The sequence below is a fragment of the Musca domestica genome, unplaced genomic scaffold (assembly GCF_030504385.1).
Source record: "Musca domestica strain aabys unplaced genomic scaffold, Musca_domestica.polishedcontigs.V.1.1 32, whole genome shotgun sequence".
NCBI classification, from domain to species: domain Eukaryota; kingdom Metazoa; phylum Arthropoda; class Insecta; order Diptera; family Muscidae; genus Musca; species Musca domestica.
The window spans coordinates 3,878,704-3,898,627 of record NW_026712311.1 but is presented as its reverse complement, the minus strand read 5'-3'; the positions used below and the strand labels follow the sequence as shown (position 1 = coordinate 3,898,627).

General features: G+C 35.2%; 1 protein-coding gene across 1 annotated transcript; it reads right to left on the bottom strand.

Moving 5' to 3' along the window:
• Positions 1-1,002: 1,002 nt before the first annotated feature.
• LOC131803698 (uncharacterized) lies at positions 1,003-7,897 on the bottom strand. The gene is made up of 2 exons (XM_059125228.1): positions 2,678-7,897; positions 1,003-2,597 (listed from the first exon to the last, which is right to left on the bottom strand). Exon 1 carries the CDS (start codon positions 7,649-7,651, stop codon positions 6,482-6,484), a length of 1,170 nt encoding a protein of 389 aa, XP_058981211.1. The 5' UTR covers positions 7,652-7,897; the 3' UTR covers positions 1,003-2,597; positions 2,678-6,481.
• Positions 7,898-19,924: the final 12,027 nt, after the last annotated feature.

Below are 19,924 nucleotides of genomic sequence, written 5' to 3'. Positions count from 1 at the left end.
GAAGAAAAACGAATTTTGTTAAACAAAAACAAAAGAAATATAGGAATAAAGGTAAGAATACTTAAGGTAGTACACATGGTAAAAGAATACAGGTAGTCGCATCGACACAGCTGCTGGGACAATCAACTGTCAAACAGATTTTGACTAGAAAATCTTGAATGAAAAAGTATTAAAATTTGTAAAAATTATTGAAAAATACATTTCATTACAACCTCCGATTTGCGTCGAATAAGAAAACATATAAAAATCTACTTATTTTTGACAAAACACATTAAAAATTTTGACATATCAATGTTCCCAAGCGTTGATGCATCTACGAATCGAACTAAGTCAACCTAAAACTTCTTTGTTCCTCTACGAAGATGCCAGACGATGAGTTAAGCCAGTGAATACATAAGGGTGGAAATGCATAAAGCGCATATTTGGCTGGTTTAAGTCATCGCCTGGGTTCTATGTAGATGAACAAAGAAGTTTTAGGTTGAACTAGTTCGATTTTGGCCCTAGGCTTCTTTGTTCTTTTCTGAAGAAGCCAGCCGATGACTTAAGCCAGCCGATGACTTAAGCCAGCCAGATAAGCGCTTTATGTATTCCCACCTTAAAACTCTTTTTTTACTGCCTTAAGTCATCGGCTGGCTTCTTCGTAAAGGAACAAAGGAGTTTTAGGTTGACTTAGTTCGATTTTGGACCTATGCTTTTATGTTATTTTCTGAAGAAGACAGTGGGGGTACATAGATGGCTTGAAGTCTTCGCATGACTTATTTTATGACATATCATAAAGGGATGTCAGAGCGGCAATCAAATCCTGCCGTCGTTTCCCATTAAAATTTGAAGTTAATATGCCTCGCCGTGATACCAAGCTGCTTATATACCCTCGCCTTAATTGTATGATTATTTTTGCAACTGTTTTGACACATATTTCAGGCAAACTTCGTTCTTTTTGTAACGTTCAGGGGCGTGTGTGAAACCGTAGATTGGTTTGACCATGGTGACAGGAGGCCTACCCTATCATTTTGTATCGGCTATGCTCAGTCGTCCACACACGGCTACGTACAAAAATATTTATGTATGTCACAAAGAAAATATCATCGATTATGTTTGTTGTTGTTGCAGACTCAAAATGTTGTTGTGGTGGGTACCCCTAGATGACAATGGGTACCCCTTATCCCTCCCATGGGTTCTGTAAGAACCCCCATGTGGGCTTCAAAATATTTGAAGACCCCCAAAACTTTCGCTGGCTGTACCTCTTTCCTGCTTACATATCCTTCTTAAATAAATTTACTGGAACATTATTAATTTTCTTTAAATTCAGTCAAACAATTCATATTTATTCTTAAGAACAATTTATACTTAAGGATAATCTTTAGATTTACTTAAATCTATTTACATCCGTAAGTAGAATCAAATACACTAACAAAGAAGTAGCAAAAATAAAGCACAATTTAATATTAGGATACATACAAAAATTATTAAGAGAATTTTTGTTTGTTAATCCCATTTCTTGTGCCAAAATGCACTAAATTTATACGCCGAATGATACCTAACACCTATTGAGCTCAATGGTTAAGGCTTAGCCCCTTTTGAATAATTTGGACTGTACCGCTTTTAAATAAAGGAAGTGGGATCAACAATTGACAAATTGAATAGAACAATTATAAAAAAAATATATAGATCTGTATGAATATATATAGGTATATATATTTATATATACATATATATACAAAATTTTAGGTATAAGGATTTATAAATTTAAATTGGCTTTACAAATTACCCTTAAAGGTAAAAGAAAAAGAGATAAAAAACTTAAACTATGATTTTTAAGAGTACGCCGTCTGCACTAACTACATCAGCTTATAAAGTTCCAAAATTGTTATGAATAAATTCATATTTGAATTTCAATTTAATTTAAAAAAAATATAGCCAAAAAGAAAGAAATCTGAAAAAAAATCAGAAAATTCTAGGCTGCTAATTTAATTCCAATAAGAATGTAGTGGAATAATTTCTCAATTGGAACACAAGGTTCCGTTACCAAAAACAATTTCACAAGGGCACTAAACACGTGGCGAAGAACCGTTACTTTTTGTAGTAGCCAAAATTTAACATTAAAATTTATATAAGTCAACATGTATATACGTACATATGTACAAACTTATATACATATGAGGAAGGTTTTTTTTTAAAAAAATCGTTAAAACACAAAACTAGGAACACTGGATGTATCCGGAAAGTTTCTAAAACAGCTCGGCTGACCGTCGAGGAACAGGTTGCAAAAAAAACACAGGGCCCACCCCTCCCGTCTGTGACTGAAGGAGGTGGGTAACCCAGGGATGATGATTGACTGCTTCAACTGTACCCGTGTGATTGCGTACTTACTCCGTTATTCTCCTTTAGGCATATAGGATTTTCGGCTTACCACAATTTGGGAATATGTTGATATGGTCAGATTTCGGTCTCCTTAACAGTCCTTATATTGGGTAGCACTGCCCTTTAAAGATAGAGTACAAATTGACACGCAAAAATGTCCAATAACCTAACCTTTGGTCTTAGGCGGCGTGGTTGGCGGTCTTTCTTGGAACAGTGTCCAAGCAAAAATTCAGATTCTGCCAAAAAATTGAAAGAAACACAAAAAATGTTGGCGTTAAATTCCCGCTCATGCTAGGGAATCTTCTTAAAATCTCACCTTTATTATTAATCAAAACGAATTTATTCGGCACACAAACACTACGTTATCCACAATGATGGGTAACTTCAAATTATAATTGGAGAGGAGAATACCGGCTCTGACTGGTGTTAAATTGAAATTAAACTTTTCTTTTCCTCTGATGGCTTTTAGTTGTGCTGCTTCAAAAAACTTTTCTGCAATAATGCAATTTTTAAAGTTGGCTGCAGTGCGCCATCGAATTGATAGGTTGCCATAGATCGACTAAAGTTGACACCTGATGTCAGGGCTACCAACGACTGCGCACAATGAGGACGTTTTTACGCCGTCGCTTGCGTCGTCGGGTTGTGGTAGGTTAACACAACAAACCCGAACAGTCTACGAAGACCAGTCGGAGTAACGCTGATTCGGGACGTTAACCTAACTTTAAAGATCGGGTGGGGAAGAACCGCGACCCTGATATCATAAAAAAACAACAACAAAAATACAACAGCGGGGTAACTACTTCAAAGGTACTATATGTTGGAGGTCTTTCGAGTGATATACCCCTATCTTACGTCCTTGTAGATCCTCTATTTCATAAAGTGAGGTCCCTACCTTTTTGACAACTCTACATTTGACAAATTTCCGACAGAGCTTTGAATTAAGATGGCGGGCAGCGTCACTTAATACAAAGTTGCGTCGAAGTATTTCCTGTCCGGGCTTGAAGTGAACTTCACGCGATCTTGTGTTATAACGTGCCGCTGACCTTTCGTAGGAATCGTGGAGTTTCTCTTTAATCGTGTTTCGGATTAAATCGTGTATACTGTGTTTGGGAATAATTTCGACCGATCCGTCTTCTAAAGTGCCTAGTTTACTCGCTAAGGTATACGCGCTACCGTGTGTGATCATGTGTGTTCCGAAAAGGGAAAAATACGGTGAACATCCTATGGATGTATGGATTGTGGATCGAAGTGAACACTCTATAGCTGATAAATATCGATCCCAATCCTTCTGATCTTCGGATACATAAGTTCGAATCGCCGCAATAATTGTTCGGTTGACTCTCTCCGATGCGTTCGCTTGCGGAGAATATACCGCGTTTCGGATCTGAGTACAGCCGTATCGGTCTAAAAATGAAGTGAATTCGGAAGAAATGAACTGTTTTCCGTTGTCCGAATGGACGGTTTGTGGTACTCCAAATTTGTGAAAAACTTCACTTTCCAAAAATCGAATGACGTTTCTCGAGTTTGCTTTCGCTAAAGGCTTCAAAAGAACGAACTTTGTTAAGTGATCTAATACGATAAAGACGTATGCGTTACCTAACTTAGACCTCGGGAAGGGTCCTATAAAATCAATGAAAATTTTTTGAAAAGGTCTATCAGTGACGGTCTCGTTTCCCATTTTCGGTCGTAACACCTTGTTTGGAGCTTTCGTCTCTTTACACAAAACACATGAGTTTATATAATCTCGAACTTGCTTCGCCATTCTCGGCCAATAAAAATATTGTCGAAGTGCAGCTATAGTTCTGCCAATACCACAGTGACTCTTTACTATTGACTTGTGAGCATTTTCTATAAGTGATTCGGTCAATTCGGATGGAACCCAAAGTTTCCATATAAAATTCTCATGTATCGGTGTGCCATCAGACGGAAGTGTCTTTTTATAAACAAATGAATCTAAAATTTTTAAATCCGGAAGACTGTCTTGGTTCTCACGCACCATTTCAACTAATTGTATATATTCTTCATTCTTGAATTCGGGCGAGTTTAAATCAATCAAAGGCTTTTCATCAGTGAACATGTTGATTTCATCCATGTGTATGCGGGATAAAGTGTCCGCAACTACATTTTGCGACCCCTTACGGTGCTGAATATCGAAATTAAAAGCCTGTAGTTTTAAACTCCACCTCGCTAAACGACCACTGAGATCTTTCTGTCCCATCAGCCATTTCAACGCACTATGATCAGTAACAACAGTAAACGGCATCATCTCAATATATGGACGGAATTTCTTTATTGCACTGATCACGGCTAAGCACTCTCGCTCAGTGACACTATAGTTCCTTTCGGCCTTCGTCAACTGGGCAGAATGAAAGGCGATGGGACGTTCCAAACCTTCAGCGTCTAGCTGGAACAACACTGCGCCTAACCCTAAATTGGAGGCGTCACACTGGACATAAAATCTTTTGTCGAAAACTGGATGATTCAATACGGGACTTGTGGTTAGAGCTACTTTTAATTTGTTAAAAGCCTCGATTGCATTTTGATCGAAAGAGAAAACTTTGCCCTTCTTCAAGGTGCTGGTTAAAGCAGCTGTAATCTCAGCATAATCTTTAATAAATCGCCTGAACCAAGAGGCCATCCCTAGAAACCTACGTACGTCTCTAGTGGACTTCGGAATCGGAATATCAGTAATTGAGTTAATTTTGGAAGGATCTGGTTTTAATTTACCTTCGCCAACAATATACCCCAAATATTTAAGTTCTCTGCGGCAAAATTTCGACTTCTTCAGATTGATGGTCAGGTTCGCTCTGGACAACATTTCACCTACCTTACGAAGCAGCTCGACATGTGAATCAAAGTCTGGAGAGACTACTAGCAAGTCGTCGAGGTATACGAAAACTTTGTTCTTCAGTTCCGGTGAGATCACTCTATCCATTAACCGACATAACCGTTGGGCTGCATTGCATAACCCAAACGGCATGACAGTGAATTGATAGTGTGGTCTCCCCGGCACTGTGAACGCAGTCTTCGGACGGCTTTCTATTGCCAGAGGAACCTGCCAGAATGCATCCTTCAGATCGATGCTCGATATGAAGTACGTGTCTTGCAGTCGGCCTAACAAAGCATCAATAAATGGCAGCGGATATGCATCTTTCACCGTGACTTCATTCAACTTACGGGCGTCTAAACATAGTCGATTTTTTTCCCCTCTACGCACTAAGGTGACTGGAGAATTCCATGGGCTTGTACTTGGTTCAATAACACCTAGACTCAACATGCGATCAAGTTCCTGATATATAAGATTTTCGACAGCTGGAGAAACTGGATAGTGTCGCTGCTTTATTGGGACAGCATCCCCTGTATCAATCACGTGCTCTTCCAGATTTGTCTTTCCGAGACCATGCTTATCGGAATCAAGGAAACTTTCTTTAGCTTTCTCAAGTAAAGCTAATTCATCATCGGATAAGATATGCATATCAGAATCTACTTCTTTAGAACTGATCTCTAAGCTGCTAATAAGTTTTGGTGCTACACTGAATTCTTTCCAAAAATCTATACCACAATACATTGAATTCTCTAAGCCAGGTACAAGATAAACCTCCATGGTTTTCGTCTTACCATCGTACGAGAGCTCAACACTAACTTTTCCACAACAAGAAACTCGTTGACCATTCGCTGTACCAACGCTACACTTATATACAGGATTAATATTCAATTTTAATTCATCAATCAACGAAAAACAATTTTTGCCTAAGCAAGTTACCGTGGCTCCACTGTCAAAAAGAGCTAACACTGCTATGCCATTAACAAGAACTTCTCGAAAAGGTCGGGGATCATTTGATTTATTTTCGGAAAATGTGGCAGAAGAAATCGATAGTCTTTTGAAACGTCTAAGCCTATATCGTTCACGTGCCTTCAAGATACGTTTGGAAACACAAACACCAGTATTTACAGAAATTTCGCAATTAAATATTCGTTCTCGGATCTTTAAATATTTTGCCATGCGTACGTGAAATGGTAACGTCAAATCAGGTTTGGATCTAATCAGAGGTTCAGATTGTTTTGGAGTTACTAAATTGTCAACAATAGGTGGATTTTCGGGAATATGGTCTGAATCTAGTCAGTCCACGGTCTGTGTAGAAACTGATTCAGATTTAATAGGATTGGATGGACGAGTACTCTTCTTGCAATTATTGCACTGAGGAGCTGTTATTCCTGGTGAACCGCATTTAAAACAAAACAAAGATCGTTGTGAACTGGTACATTGTTTGAAAACATGACCGTTGTCACCACAGTTCCAACAACGAGAAGTTTCAGTTTTGGGGAAACTAGTTACCTTCGGTCGCAGCTTCAACTCATCAACTTCCTTAGTGATTTCTTTATAATCGGAATCGAAAATTTCATTAACCATGCGAGATGGTGCGTTCGTCCTAACCCTAGCAACTGACTCCCTGTCTAGAAACTCTTCAGCCTTCCTACATTCATTGCGGAGCTGTTCCACAGAATAAATATCAGCACTAAACAACAGATGAGCAATTCTGGGTTTTAATCCTGCCTTTATAATATCGATAACCTCATAGTCTTGGAGTGATTGCCTTAATTGGGTGCGCAAAATAGTGATGGCGTCTATATACTGAGTCACAGTTTCATCGCGACCTTGTTTCCTATCCATCATCTGCCTCAACACATCCAAGTTTGATTGGTATCGCTGAAATTCACGGGTCATATTCAATTTTAAATTTTTCCAGTTCATGTCTGGATATTGCCGAGTTTGAGCCCAGTACCACTGGTTAGCACGGCCTTCTAACAACAAATGAAAACCTTCTAATAATTCTCGCTCTGAAAATCCATAACTCTTCCACAGTCTCTCAACTCTGAATAAAAAATCCTCAATCTGTGGAGTTTTTGTAGTACCGTCAAATTTTACGCCCCATTTGCTGATGTATGGGTATTTGGGTCTACTAAAACAATTCCTATTATCAACATTAATAGAATCATCATTTGGAATATTCGAAACGGTTGGTGCATTAGTATGAACAGGTGCAGTAGGCATTGATGGTAATTCATGCGGCCAATCAACGCTCTGGGCTGCAGGATTGGATGAAGGACCTGCATGTGGACTCGATGTTTGCGAAAGGGCGGTCTTAACAGCTATGGATACAGCTTTCTGCATCTCCTTCCTCATCAGTTCAAGCATCGATGCTTGTGTCGCTTCCAGTGCCGACTCAACTACCTCAACAATTCCTGTACTATTAATTCTCTCAACCTGCTCACCACTGTTACCAAGCATAGTCAGGGGACTAAACGATGGCGTAGTGATCGTACTACCATCTTCAGTTACCTTATTTGGATTTGGCGAATCTTCAACATCACTAGATACTGTTCGATTATTTGCTTCTACACTGGCAGTATTACCAGAGGGTACCTCATCTTGCGTTTGGATTACCTGACCTGTTCGGCTATTCGACCTGGTACTAATACCATAATTTTTGGCTTTGCTCCAGTGCCTTGGTGCATGATGTCCAATCAAAAACAAAACGAATAAAAATTTTGAAAATCTAAACTATGTAATAAATTACTTAATCCGAAAAATAGAATTTGAATAAAACTCAAAAAAAAATGGAAAAAAAATTTTGCAACAGTGTCTATATTCAATCCAAGAACCAATAGATGTGTTACTGTTAATCCGTAACAAAAGCTTATAATAAAAAAAAAACAAAATTATAGTCAAAACTGATTACCGATTCACAAAAATCGAAAGATCTCAAATAAATTCAAAATCACAAACAAATCAAAACTTGAAAATCAAATATGATCAAAATGTTTCATAAACATTTGGTTTCTTTTCTTCTTCAGAAAATCAGATCATACAAATTCAAAAGGATATTATAAACAGTTTTGGTATCTGCCATATAAATCAACAACAACAATAAAATGAGTATATAACTATGATTAGTTATTTGCAACGCAATAATTTTCTTTTCAGAAAAAGGGAAAAAAAAATAAGTGAATATCTTCAATATGTCATAAAATCACAAGCCAAATAAAATATCGCAAATTGTCTTTGACCATAAATGTCAATGACTAATGACCATATATCTTCTATGACTTGTATTTAAATATACGATTTTGATATAATATTTTATCGCAAATTGGATATTATCATAAATACAATACTCCAATGACATATAAAATACCTTTCTATAAGGTGAAATTCTAGAAAATCATTATAATTAATTATGTTGAATCACTATTGACTGTCGTCATCTAACAACAACTCAAGACAGATTCAAAGAAATCAATACAAATCAAAAAAAAAAAAAAAACAAAATATGATACACCAGGATTAAACCTGGCCCCACGTTGGGCGCCATTTTGTAACGTTCAGGGGCGTGTGTGAAACCGTAGATTGGTTTGACCATGGTGACAGGAGGCCTACCCTATCATTTTGTATCGGCTATGCTCAGTCGTCCACACACGGCTACGTACAAAAATATTTATGTATGTCACAAAGAAAATATCATCGATTATGTTTGTTGTTGTTGCAGACTCAAAATGTTGTTGTGGTGGGTACCCCTAGATGACAATGGGTACCCCTTATCCCTCCCATGGGTTCTGTAAGAACCCCCATGTGGGCTTCAAAATATTTGAAGACCCCCAAAACTTTCGCTGGCTGTACCTCTTTCCTGCTTACATATCCTTCTTAAATAAATTTACTGGAACATTATTAATTTTCTTTAAATTCAGTCAAACAATTCATATTTATTCTTAAGAACAATTTATACTTAAGGATAATCTTTAGATTTACTTAAATCTATTTACATCCGTAAGTAGAATCAAATACACTAACAAAGAAGTAGCAAAAATAAAGCACAATTTAATATTAGGATACATACAAAAATTATTAAGAGAATTTTTGTTTGTTAATCCCATTTCTTGTGCCAAAATGCACTAAATTTATACGCCGAATGATACCTAACACCTATTGAGCTCAATGGTTAAGGCTTAGCCCCTTTTGAATAATTTGGACTGTACCGCTTTTAAATAAAGGAAGTGGGATCAACAATTGACAAATTGAATAGAACAATTATAAAAAAAATATATAGATCTGTATGAATATATATAGGTATATATATTTATATATACATATATATACAAAATTTTAGGTATAAGGATTTATAAATTTAAATTGGCTTTACAAATTACCCTTAAAGGTAAAAGAAAAAGAGATAAAAAACTTAAACTATGATTTTTAAGAGTACGCCGTCTGCACTAACTACATCAGCTTATAAAGTTCCAAAATTGTTATGAATAAATTCATATTTGAATTTCAATTTAATTTAAAAAAAATATAGCCAAAAAGAAAGAAATCTGAAAAAAAATCAGAAAATTCTAGGCTGCTAATTTAATTCCAATAAGAATGTAGTGGAATAATTTCTCAATTGGAACACAAGGTTCCGTTACCAAAAACAATTTCACAAGGGCACTAAACACGTGGCGAAGAACCGTTACTTTTTGTAGTAGCCAAAATTTAACATTAAAATTTATATAAGTCAACATGTATATACGTACATATGTACAAACTTATATACATATGAGGAAGGTTTTTTTTTAAAAAAAATCGTTAAAACACAAAACTAGGAACACTGGATGTATCCGGAAAGTTTCTAAAACAGCTCGGCTGACCGTCGAGGAACAGGTTGCAAAAAAAACACAGGGCCCACCCCTCCCGTCTGTGACTGAAGGAGGTGGGTAACCCAGGGATGATGATTGACTGCTTCAACTGTACCCGTGTGATTGCGTACTTACTCCGTTATTCTCCTTTAGGCATATAGGATTTTCGGCTTACCACAATTTGGGAATATGTTGATATGGTCAGATTTCGGTCTCCTTAACAGTCCTTATATTGGGTAGCACTGCCCTTTAAAGATAGAGTACAAATTGACACGCAAAAATGTCCAATAACCTAACCTTTGGTCTTAGGCGGCGTGGTTGGCGGTCTTTCTTGGAACAGTGTCCAAGCAAAAATTCAGATTCTGCCAAAAAATTGAAAGAAACACAAAAAATGTTGGCGTTAAATTCCCGCTCATGCTAGGGAATCTTCTTAAAATCTCACCTTTATTATTAATCAAAACGAATTTATTCGGCACACAAACACTACGTTATCCACAATGATGGGTAACTTCAAATTATAATTGGAGAGGAGAATACCGGCTCTGACTGGTGTTAAATTGAAATTAAACTTTTCTTTTCCTCTGATGGCTTTTAGTTGTGCTGCTTCAAAAAACTTTTCTGCAATAATGCAATTTTTAAAGTTGGCTGCAGTGCGCCATCGAATTGATAGGTTGCCATAGATCGACTAAAGTTGACACCTGATGTCAGGGCTACCAACGACTGCGCACAATGAGGACGTTTTTACGCCGTCGCTTGCGTCGTCGGGTTGTGGTAGGTTAACACAACATTTTGACAATTAATATTTCCCGTTTTTTTAGAAATGCAACAGAGAAACATTTGCATAAATCTGGTTTAATATAATGCCTCATTTATATTGTCAATTTCCATGAATACAACTGTACTTTAAATTATCTATGAACCCCTTTGAAAAGACAACTCGCCCGCTTCTGCCATCCAAATACTAATAACGGCGCTGCACTAATTGCAAATGAGTTTCATTTAATGCAGAAAATCTGCTTTATTTGTTTCATTGTTGCTTTGAAGTTGATCTAGTTCATTACATAAACAAAACCAGTTATCCTGCAAGTGATTATTACTTCATCAATGCTAATGTAGCTGTTTTCGATAAACTGAAATTGGCGCTTTTTTAAAAACACAAAAGCATTAACCCCGAAAGCGAAAAGAGAGGATGAGACAACAGAGGAGGGAGACAACTACATCGTCTGTCTGTTTTGTTAAATAATGGGCAGAATGTACTCAAAAGTTGACAGTTATTTAGGGGGAAAATACATAAAGCTCATATTTGGCTGGCTTGAGTCATCGGCTGGCTTCGTAGATGAACAAAGGAGTTTTAGGTTGACTTAGTTCGATTTTGGCCCTAGGATCCTTTGTTCATTTCCGAAGAAGTCAGCCGATGACTTTAGCCAGCCGGATAAGCGCTTTATGTATTCCCACCTTAAGTCCGAGGCAAGAAACAATCTACTTCCGTTTAATACATATTTAAGGCCAAAACACAATAAATGCTTGGATTCGATTTCTAGCGTCCAATGAAAAACTCTAATGCCGTTTTTTCAAAAAAAAAAAATTAGTAAAAATTTAGGATGTGTTCCAGAACCTGCTATTTGACACAACAAGTCTCCAGTACAGAATGGCATTTTCACAGTTTCGTTGAAGTTGATCAACATTTCTGAATGGCCCATATTTAAACAGATATGTAGATCCGAGCCAGAATCATAAAGGTGGAAGAATATAAAAAGCTTTTTTTGACTGTCTTCTTCGTAGAGGAGCAAAGAAGTTTTAGGTTGACTTAGTTCGATTTCGACCCTAGGCTCCTTTGTTATTTTCCGAAGAAGCCAATCGATGACTTAAGCCAGTCAGAAAATCTTTCTATGTATTCTCACCTTAAGAAAATTATATTATTCAAAAACTTATCAAGAATCGGGGAACCCTTTTCAGTCTTACGTAAACCGGTAAATATCATAATTCTAAATTTCCCACTCACCAAAAATCGCTTCATTGACATATAACGTAAACACAAAGCGTCTTTTTGTCTGAGGATTTTCTGTGTTCTGCAACAATATGCTGCCTGTACGGATGAATAGATGGTGGCAGTGTACTTTGTTTTGGGGGATATTGTGATGCACCTTGCAGGGTTTATTGTTTGTCTAACAAAAGCAACCGTAAAATCATCATACACAAAAGGAAAGCAAAGCATAGCACACAAAGCAAAGGAAAAACAACAGCAACAACAGCAACATCACAATGGAATAATAAGAACAGGGTAAAAGCGCCAACCTGCCAGCCAGCCAACTCTGTCTGTAATGTACAAAAACAACTCTTGTAAATCATTCGCTTGGATGGATGCATAAATGTGTTTGTGTGTACGACATGTAAGTAGGTTTGTAAATCTCCGAACAAAACAGCTAAAACATATTTATACATACATACTAATGGTATTATTTGAAATTGCAGTTCATTGAAATGTAACGTTGAGAATGGAAGTTACCTATGTAGTAACATTTAAGGTGAGAATACATAAATGGCTTTTTTGACTGGCTTAAAGGTGGGAATACATAAGCAGCTCGGCATCATGGCAGGGCATATTAATGTCGATTAATGTAGTTAAATTTCAAAACGTTTCATATGACATCATCTCATTGTCAAAATGTATATTGTTGGATGGGTAATTGTTTTCTATGCAGTGAAATTTAAAAAGGTAAATTATAGGAAATGTAGAGATAGATATGTTTATTTGAAATGACTTTACCATCTTAATTCTACCATGTAAATATGGGTTGCCACCATACGATTTTTCGTCTATTTGTAGCGTTTACAAAATACAATACGACAAAGTTCATGTATTAATTGTCAAAAGGTCAGAGTTTGCCTGTGAAGATAATTGCATGGTAGAATTAAGAAGGTAAAGTCATGCAATCATATGTTTACAATTTTTTCCAAAATAATTCATTTAACAACATCTCATTGTCAAAATATTTATTTATTAATCCACACAAATCAGAGATGGGAACCTGCTTTCTATGCAGTGAAATATGACAAGGTAAATTACAGAAAATGCACAGATGGGAATGCTTATTTGAAATGATTTTACCTTCTTAATTTTACCATGGACAGTTGCAAATAATCGTAAAGGCGGGAAAACATAAAACACTTATTTGACTACTTTAAGTCATCGGCTGGCTTTTTCGGAAAAAATAAACGAGCATAGGACCAAAATCGAACTAAGTCAACCTAAAGCTTCTTTGTTCCTCTACGAAGGTAGAAGAATACAGGTAGACGCATTGACACAGCGGCTGAGACAATGAAAAGCCAAACCAAATTGTAAAAATCGTTTAAAAAAATCCGATTGGCGACGTATGGGAAAATATATACAAATGTACTTATTTTTTAAGAAACGTTTAAAAAAATTTGTCATATCAACATTCCCAAGTGTTGATGCATCTACCTGTATTCTTCTACTATGAGCCAGCCTATGAATTAGGGTGGAAAAAGCGCATATTTGGCTGCCTGAAGTCATCGGCTGGCTTCTTCGTAGATAAACAAAGGAGTTTAAGGTTGACTTAGTTCGATTTTGGCTCTAGGGTCATTTGTTCATTTTCGAAGTAGCCAGCCGATAACTTAATGCTAGGAACACAATTGGAGCGAACGACGAATTTTTTCGCGGCGTATGTTCGTCGTCAAAAATAAAACACATATGTGTATATGGAAGTGCACACAATCACGGCACCGGCGAAAATTTCGTCGGTCGCCGCGAACTCAATTAGCTTTATTTCTATTTCATACGCCGGCGACCGGCGAACAAAACAGTACAAGGTGGCCATACTTGTACGAATTTTATATGTTTTAGTAAATAAAGTTACTTTTTACTTTAAAATTTGTTATGGTCACTCTACTATCTGTTACTCGTATAAAAAAAACATAATTAATTTGATTATTTATTTGTGTACTTGCGCCTGAGTGAAGATGGATATCAGTGAATTTATAATAGAGAAGATGGACATAAGTGAAATTATAATAGAGAACGTAAAGAATTATGTGTTCTTGTATAATTCATTGTAGTCAACAAATGAGCAAAAAGTAAACAACTTCATCAGCTGTTTTATAATTTCGTCGGTATTGTGTTCCATACGACGAATTTTCGCGGCTCATTTTGTCGTCGCGTAGGGCGAAATTCGTCGTTCGCTCCAATTGTGTTCCTAGCATAAGTCAGTCAGATAACCGCTTTATGTATTCACACATTTAAGCTAGTCAAAAAAGTTTTTTATGTACTCTCACCTTAAAATGTTGAATAAAAAGTAAAAAATGTTCCCTTTTTGTCCTCTTCTTTCGTTCTTTAACAAATATTACAGAAAATGCAGAGATGGGTATGCTTATTTGAAATGACTTTACCTCCTTAATTTTACCATGCTTATCTTGTTAAATTTTAAATAATCTCATAATAAAAACTCCTTTTCCGACTTAACTCACTTTCAAAATGAACGTCACATATACACATTGATAACAATGCGAACGAAGTATAGGATAACATTGTTTTGCGTGTTTTGTTATTACAATCAAATGGACACGTTTCCTTTCCTCCTCGCAGAGCTAGCTAGCCAAGTTAAACTAGTATTACTTGCATGTTGTTGTTTTTTTATTGCGACGTTGTTATTTGTTTGCTTGTCGCTTCCTTGGTCGACGACGCTGAGGACGAAAGCTCTCTTGCAAGATTTAACTAACAAGTTTGTGAGTTTATGACATCAGTACTATTCCGTTGTTCAGTTGTGTCGCACGTAAACGCGCTTTGCATCGCTTAACAGTTTGTGAAATATTACTCTGGCAGTATGGCTCGAATATGCTGCCCTTCCGTAGGGATGTGATTGCATTAGAAGTGATTGTGTTTTGTTGTTCGATTAAGGTAAAATAAGAAAAAAATTAACCAAAAGTGACTAAAATAATTGGTATGTTCCCGAACTGCAAGAATGTAAACGTTTTCACTACGATAACCGAGATTCCTTTTAGGAAAATTGCAAAAATAGTAGATTCTTGCAGGTTCTGGAACAGAACAATAGTGTAATATTTTTTGTGTAAATATTTGAGAGAGGGAGAGCTTGGGCGCCACTTTCGGCTTGACATGGCGACACTAGCATTGAGATGATAAACAGCTCTCTATGAAAAAACAGGACAATAAAGGTGAGAATGCATAAAACGCTTTTTTAACTGACTTAAGCCACCGACTTCTTCGGAAAAGGAGCGTAGTTCCAAAATCGAACTAAGTCAACCTTAAACTCCCTTGTTCATCTACGAAGAAGCCAGCCAATGACTTAAGCCAGTGAAAAAAGCGTTTGTGTATTCTCACCTTAAAGTTTATGTATGATTTGTCTACATACCAAAATTTTCAAAATCATGAATGAACAGTTTAGACAATAAAATCCACTCGTTTTAAAATGCCGATTCCGTAGTGTATACGGCACGTTAATCGTATTCATAAATCCAGTGAATATTATGTGACGTATACGCTATAGAATAGACACATTGTAGAATAATACAGGTAGATGCATCAATGCTTGGGAACATCGATATGTTAAAATTAAAAAAAAAATTCAAAAATAAGTAAATTTTTCATATTTTTTATACGTAGCCAATCTTTTTTCAAAAGATTTTACAAATTTCAAAAATTTTTCATTGAAATTTTTCAAATCCAATATTTGTTTGACAGTTCATTGTCTCAGCAGCTGCGACTACCTGTATTGTTCTACCATGAATATAGATTTGCGATCGAGTAAATCTAAACGTACTTTGATATGTTTGTTTATTTTACCGCCTATAAGGGGAGAACACATAAAACACTTTTTTGACTGGCTTAAGTCGTCGGCTGGCTTCTTCGTAGAGGCATTTTAGGTTGTCTTAGTACGATTTTGGTCCTACGCTCCTTTTTCTTTTCCGAAGAAGCCAGCCGACGAATTAAGCCAGTCAAAAAAACGTTTTATGTATTCTTACCTTTATTCTTTTTTGTCCAGATCTTTTGTAATTGTATTTGTTTTTTTATTTGTTTGTTGTGTCAAAAATTGTTAGCTCTTACTGCCTTTAAAAAAATGCTAGACGGTGAAGGAAACAATCGAGCTAGTGTGAAAGTTGTAGTAAATTACAATTCTGATTTAAGACAATGACATATGCCAGAAAAAAAATTATTTTAAAATTTTTAACTAGAAAATCGTTCTCGTACCTGAGGAACTCGTAAACATGGCCCTGGCTTTAGATTCGCAGAAATGTTGTTTTTAAGAGTTGCCAACTAATTTGAGAAAATTTTACTGGTTTTCCGTTTAAATCAGGGCAAGGCAGAGAGCCTCAAAAATTTTTTGTTATTGTATGTGTTTTGAAATAACAAAATATTGCAAGTGTTTTTTTGCCTGACTTTACAGAGTGAGAAATAATTTGTTATCTTTAAATTTTCAATTTAAAATTTTCTGTTTTCAAAACAACTTAGTTGGTAAAAAATTAATATTTTGACAGATAATTCGGAGATATATTTGTATAATTATTATTTTAATTATGATTCATTTTAAAATTAAAAAATATATAAGTTGACATTTTCACAATTTTTTATAAAATCTTGAAGTTATTTTTGTTTAATAATTTCGGACATAACATGCTAACCATCTAAGTTGACCCTTTAAAACGTAATACCGATTTCCACAGGCTGGCAAATAGTCGTAGAATTTTATGCTGATCAGAAACTCATATCCAGCGTTGGGTTCTAAAAGATTATTTTTATGAATTACAAACAGAATGATAAACATCGCATCTCGCTTTTTTTCCTAAAATTGACTAAGAATGTTCATGTCATTCCATAAAAATCGGAGGATATCAAAATGTCTAGTAATTTAGAAGGACAATTAACATGTGAATCCTTATACAAATTCTCTCAAACAGAAATCAATCAAAAATAAATCTTATCAGTTGTAATTTTTACAATTTTGGAAATATTTGTTTCAAATATGTAGTAAGATATATTTATGTGCTCAATATTTCTTACGGTGTATTTATAGAAATATCCGACAGCACCTTCCTCATCGACTGCTCGAATAAAACTAAATATTCTCCCAAAACCAATTTGACAGAAAATTCAAAACAATTTATTTTTTACAATTGTGTTGGTGAACACACAGATATCCCAAGGGATACTCTTTGCCTAGCCTTGGTTTAAATCAGGGCTAGGCAAAGAGTATCCCTTGGGATGTCTGTGTGTTCACCAACACAATTGTAAAAAATAACTTGTTTTGAGTTTTCTGTCAAAATGGTTTTGGGAGAATATTTAGTATTGTTCGAGCAGTCGACGAGGAATGTGCTGTCGGATATTTTTATGAATGCACCGTAGGAAATAATTGTGTACATAAATGTAACATACTACACATTTTCAGGGAGCTTTAAAGATTTTTCTTCTTTAATTGAATTTTTTATTGGCTTTGCAATATTTGGTTCAAATCAAATGCACTTTTCAACACTTTTGAATATTTAATTTTTATTTCTGAAACAGGTGTGACAAAGATGGCCATGGACTAATTTGGGTTTTGATTTGGTCACACAAAGAAGTATTTTCAGTTTCATTTCGATAGTGAATAAGAAAGGTTCTATATATCATTTAGTTCTCCACACAAATTGTTATTACTCATATTATTATCATTATTTTAATAATTTTCATTTCCATAATTTGATAAAACTTTATGAAAATATTTTTTTTAATTAAATATTTTTTGCATCATTCGTGTTATCTATTCTCTTACAAAATAATTTATAGTTTATTTAATAGTTTTAATATAACAGCGTTTTTTTTTTAATGAGTTGAAAAGTTTAATTTGCTATGAAACCCGAAATATAAAAATCAAAAAAAGCCAACAAAATATTTCTCACTGTGCAAAGAGAGGCAAAAAAACACTTGCAATATTTTGTTATTTCAAAACACATACAATCACAAAAAATTTTTGAGGCTCTCTGCCTTGCCCTGGTTTAAATACTTTCTGTGCAAATCATTTCTCTCAGACCGAATTAAATATTGCATCTCTTTTACAGGAAGTCTAACTTTGGATGCCAGCGGGAGATGACACAAACATGGCATGAATTTTAACAATCCTGGAATTTCTTCAAATACAAGCTAAGGCTATGTTTACATTGGGACCCTTCGGCTGACGTCATAATGCATTTGGTGTGAAATTAATCGTTATAAGCACTTTGACGTGATGCGTGACTTAAATGTAAACATGGTCTAAGACTATATATTCGCAATCCGTTTCTCTTCCTTAAAATTCTTTTAATTTCCTTTCTTGTCATTTAATCTTTGTATATAAATATTTCCATTGATATATAGAACTTATGCTAGGAACACAATTGGAGCGAACGACGAATTTTTTCGCGGCGTATGTTCGTCGTCAAAAATAAAACACATATGTGTATATGGAAGTGTACACAATCACGGCACCGGCGAAAATTTCGTCGGTCGCCGCGAACTCAATTAGCTTTATTTCTATTTCATACGCCGGCGACCGGCGAACAAAACAGTACAAGGTGGCCATACTTGTACGAATTTTATGTGTTTTAGTAAATAAAGTTACTTTTTACTTTAAAATTTGTTATGGTCACTCTACTATCTGTTACTCGTATAAAAAAAACATAATTAATTTGTTTATTTATTTGTGTACTTGCGCCTGACTGAAGATGGATATCAGTGAATTTATAATAGAGAAGATGGACATAAGTGAAATTATAATAGAGAACGTAAAGAATTATGTGTTCTTGTATAATTCATTGTAGTCAACAAATGAGCAAAAAGTAAACAACTTCATCAGCTGTTTTTTAATTTCGTCGGTATTGTGTTCCATACGACGAATTTTCGCGGCTCATTTTGTCGCCGCGTAGGGCGAAATTCGTCGTTCGCTCCAATTGTGTTCCTAGCATTACTCGTCCACAATGTATCACTGTAACCTAAAAAAAAATAATATTAAAAAAATATATATTCAATGAAATATTAAGCACATATAAGTAAATCAATTTATAGTCATATATAAAGATATTCTCTTAAATATAAGAAACTCATACAATATTATAATTATAAAATATTCTGCTTATGATTATGGTGAAAGCAATACAATTATAACATAAATATTCTTACAACAAAAAAAATAGTTCTGAATGTATGGTAATTTCTTCAAAAAATATGAATTAATTTAGTTATTAAGTCCAAATCATGTTATGATATTACAGATGTGTGATGTGACATATTATGTAACTATTTAACATCTTGAAACACATATTTAGCGCCATGTGTTCCCCCAGTATGTGATATGTCACATTGTATGTCTGGAAACTTTAAAAATAATTACATAAGTATATAGTTTATGAAAAATATAAAATAAATAGTGCCATATACTCTTATACGCATACTTAATAATAATAAAAAATAATACATATTCAATAAAACTTTGAAGCAAATACGAAAAAACGGAAATATATTGGAATTTTATTTGAATTGTTATTATGTTTACATTACGGGGTTTTAACGGTTTTACCTTTCTATGGCTCAACTAAATTCGGTAAACGGAAAACATTCTGTTATACATGTCAAATTTTGAGGGAAAACGCAGGCAGGATTTTAGTACGGATCTAGCATGCCTTTATGATATGCCACAAAATATGTCAGGCAAAGACTTCTTATGTACCCACACCTTTAGGCACACTAAAGATTTGTTATGTGTGTAATAGCGCGATTATGTTAATCTTTACCCATGTTAACCGTCAACGGCTGGCCAATTTCGGTGTGGACATAAAGACCGTTGACATAAAGGTGAGAATACATAAAACGCTCTTTTGACTGACTTAATTAATTGGCTGTCTTCTT

Bases quoted from the DNA above. Each gene is read 5' to 3' on its own strand.
- LOC131803698 (XM_059125228.1), bottom strand. From the start codon at position 7,651: ATGCTTGGTAACAGTGGTGAGCAGGTTGAGAGAATTAATAGTACAGGA.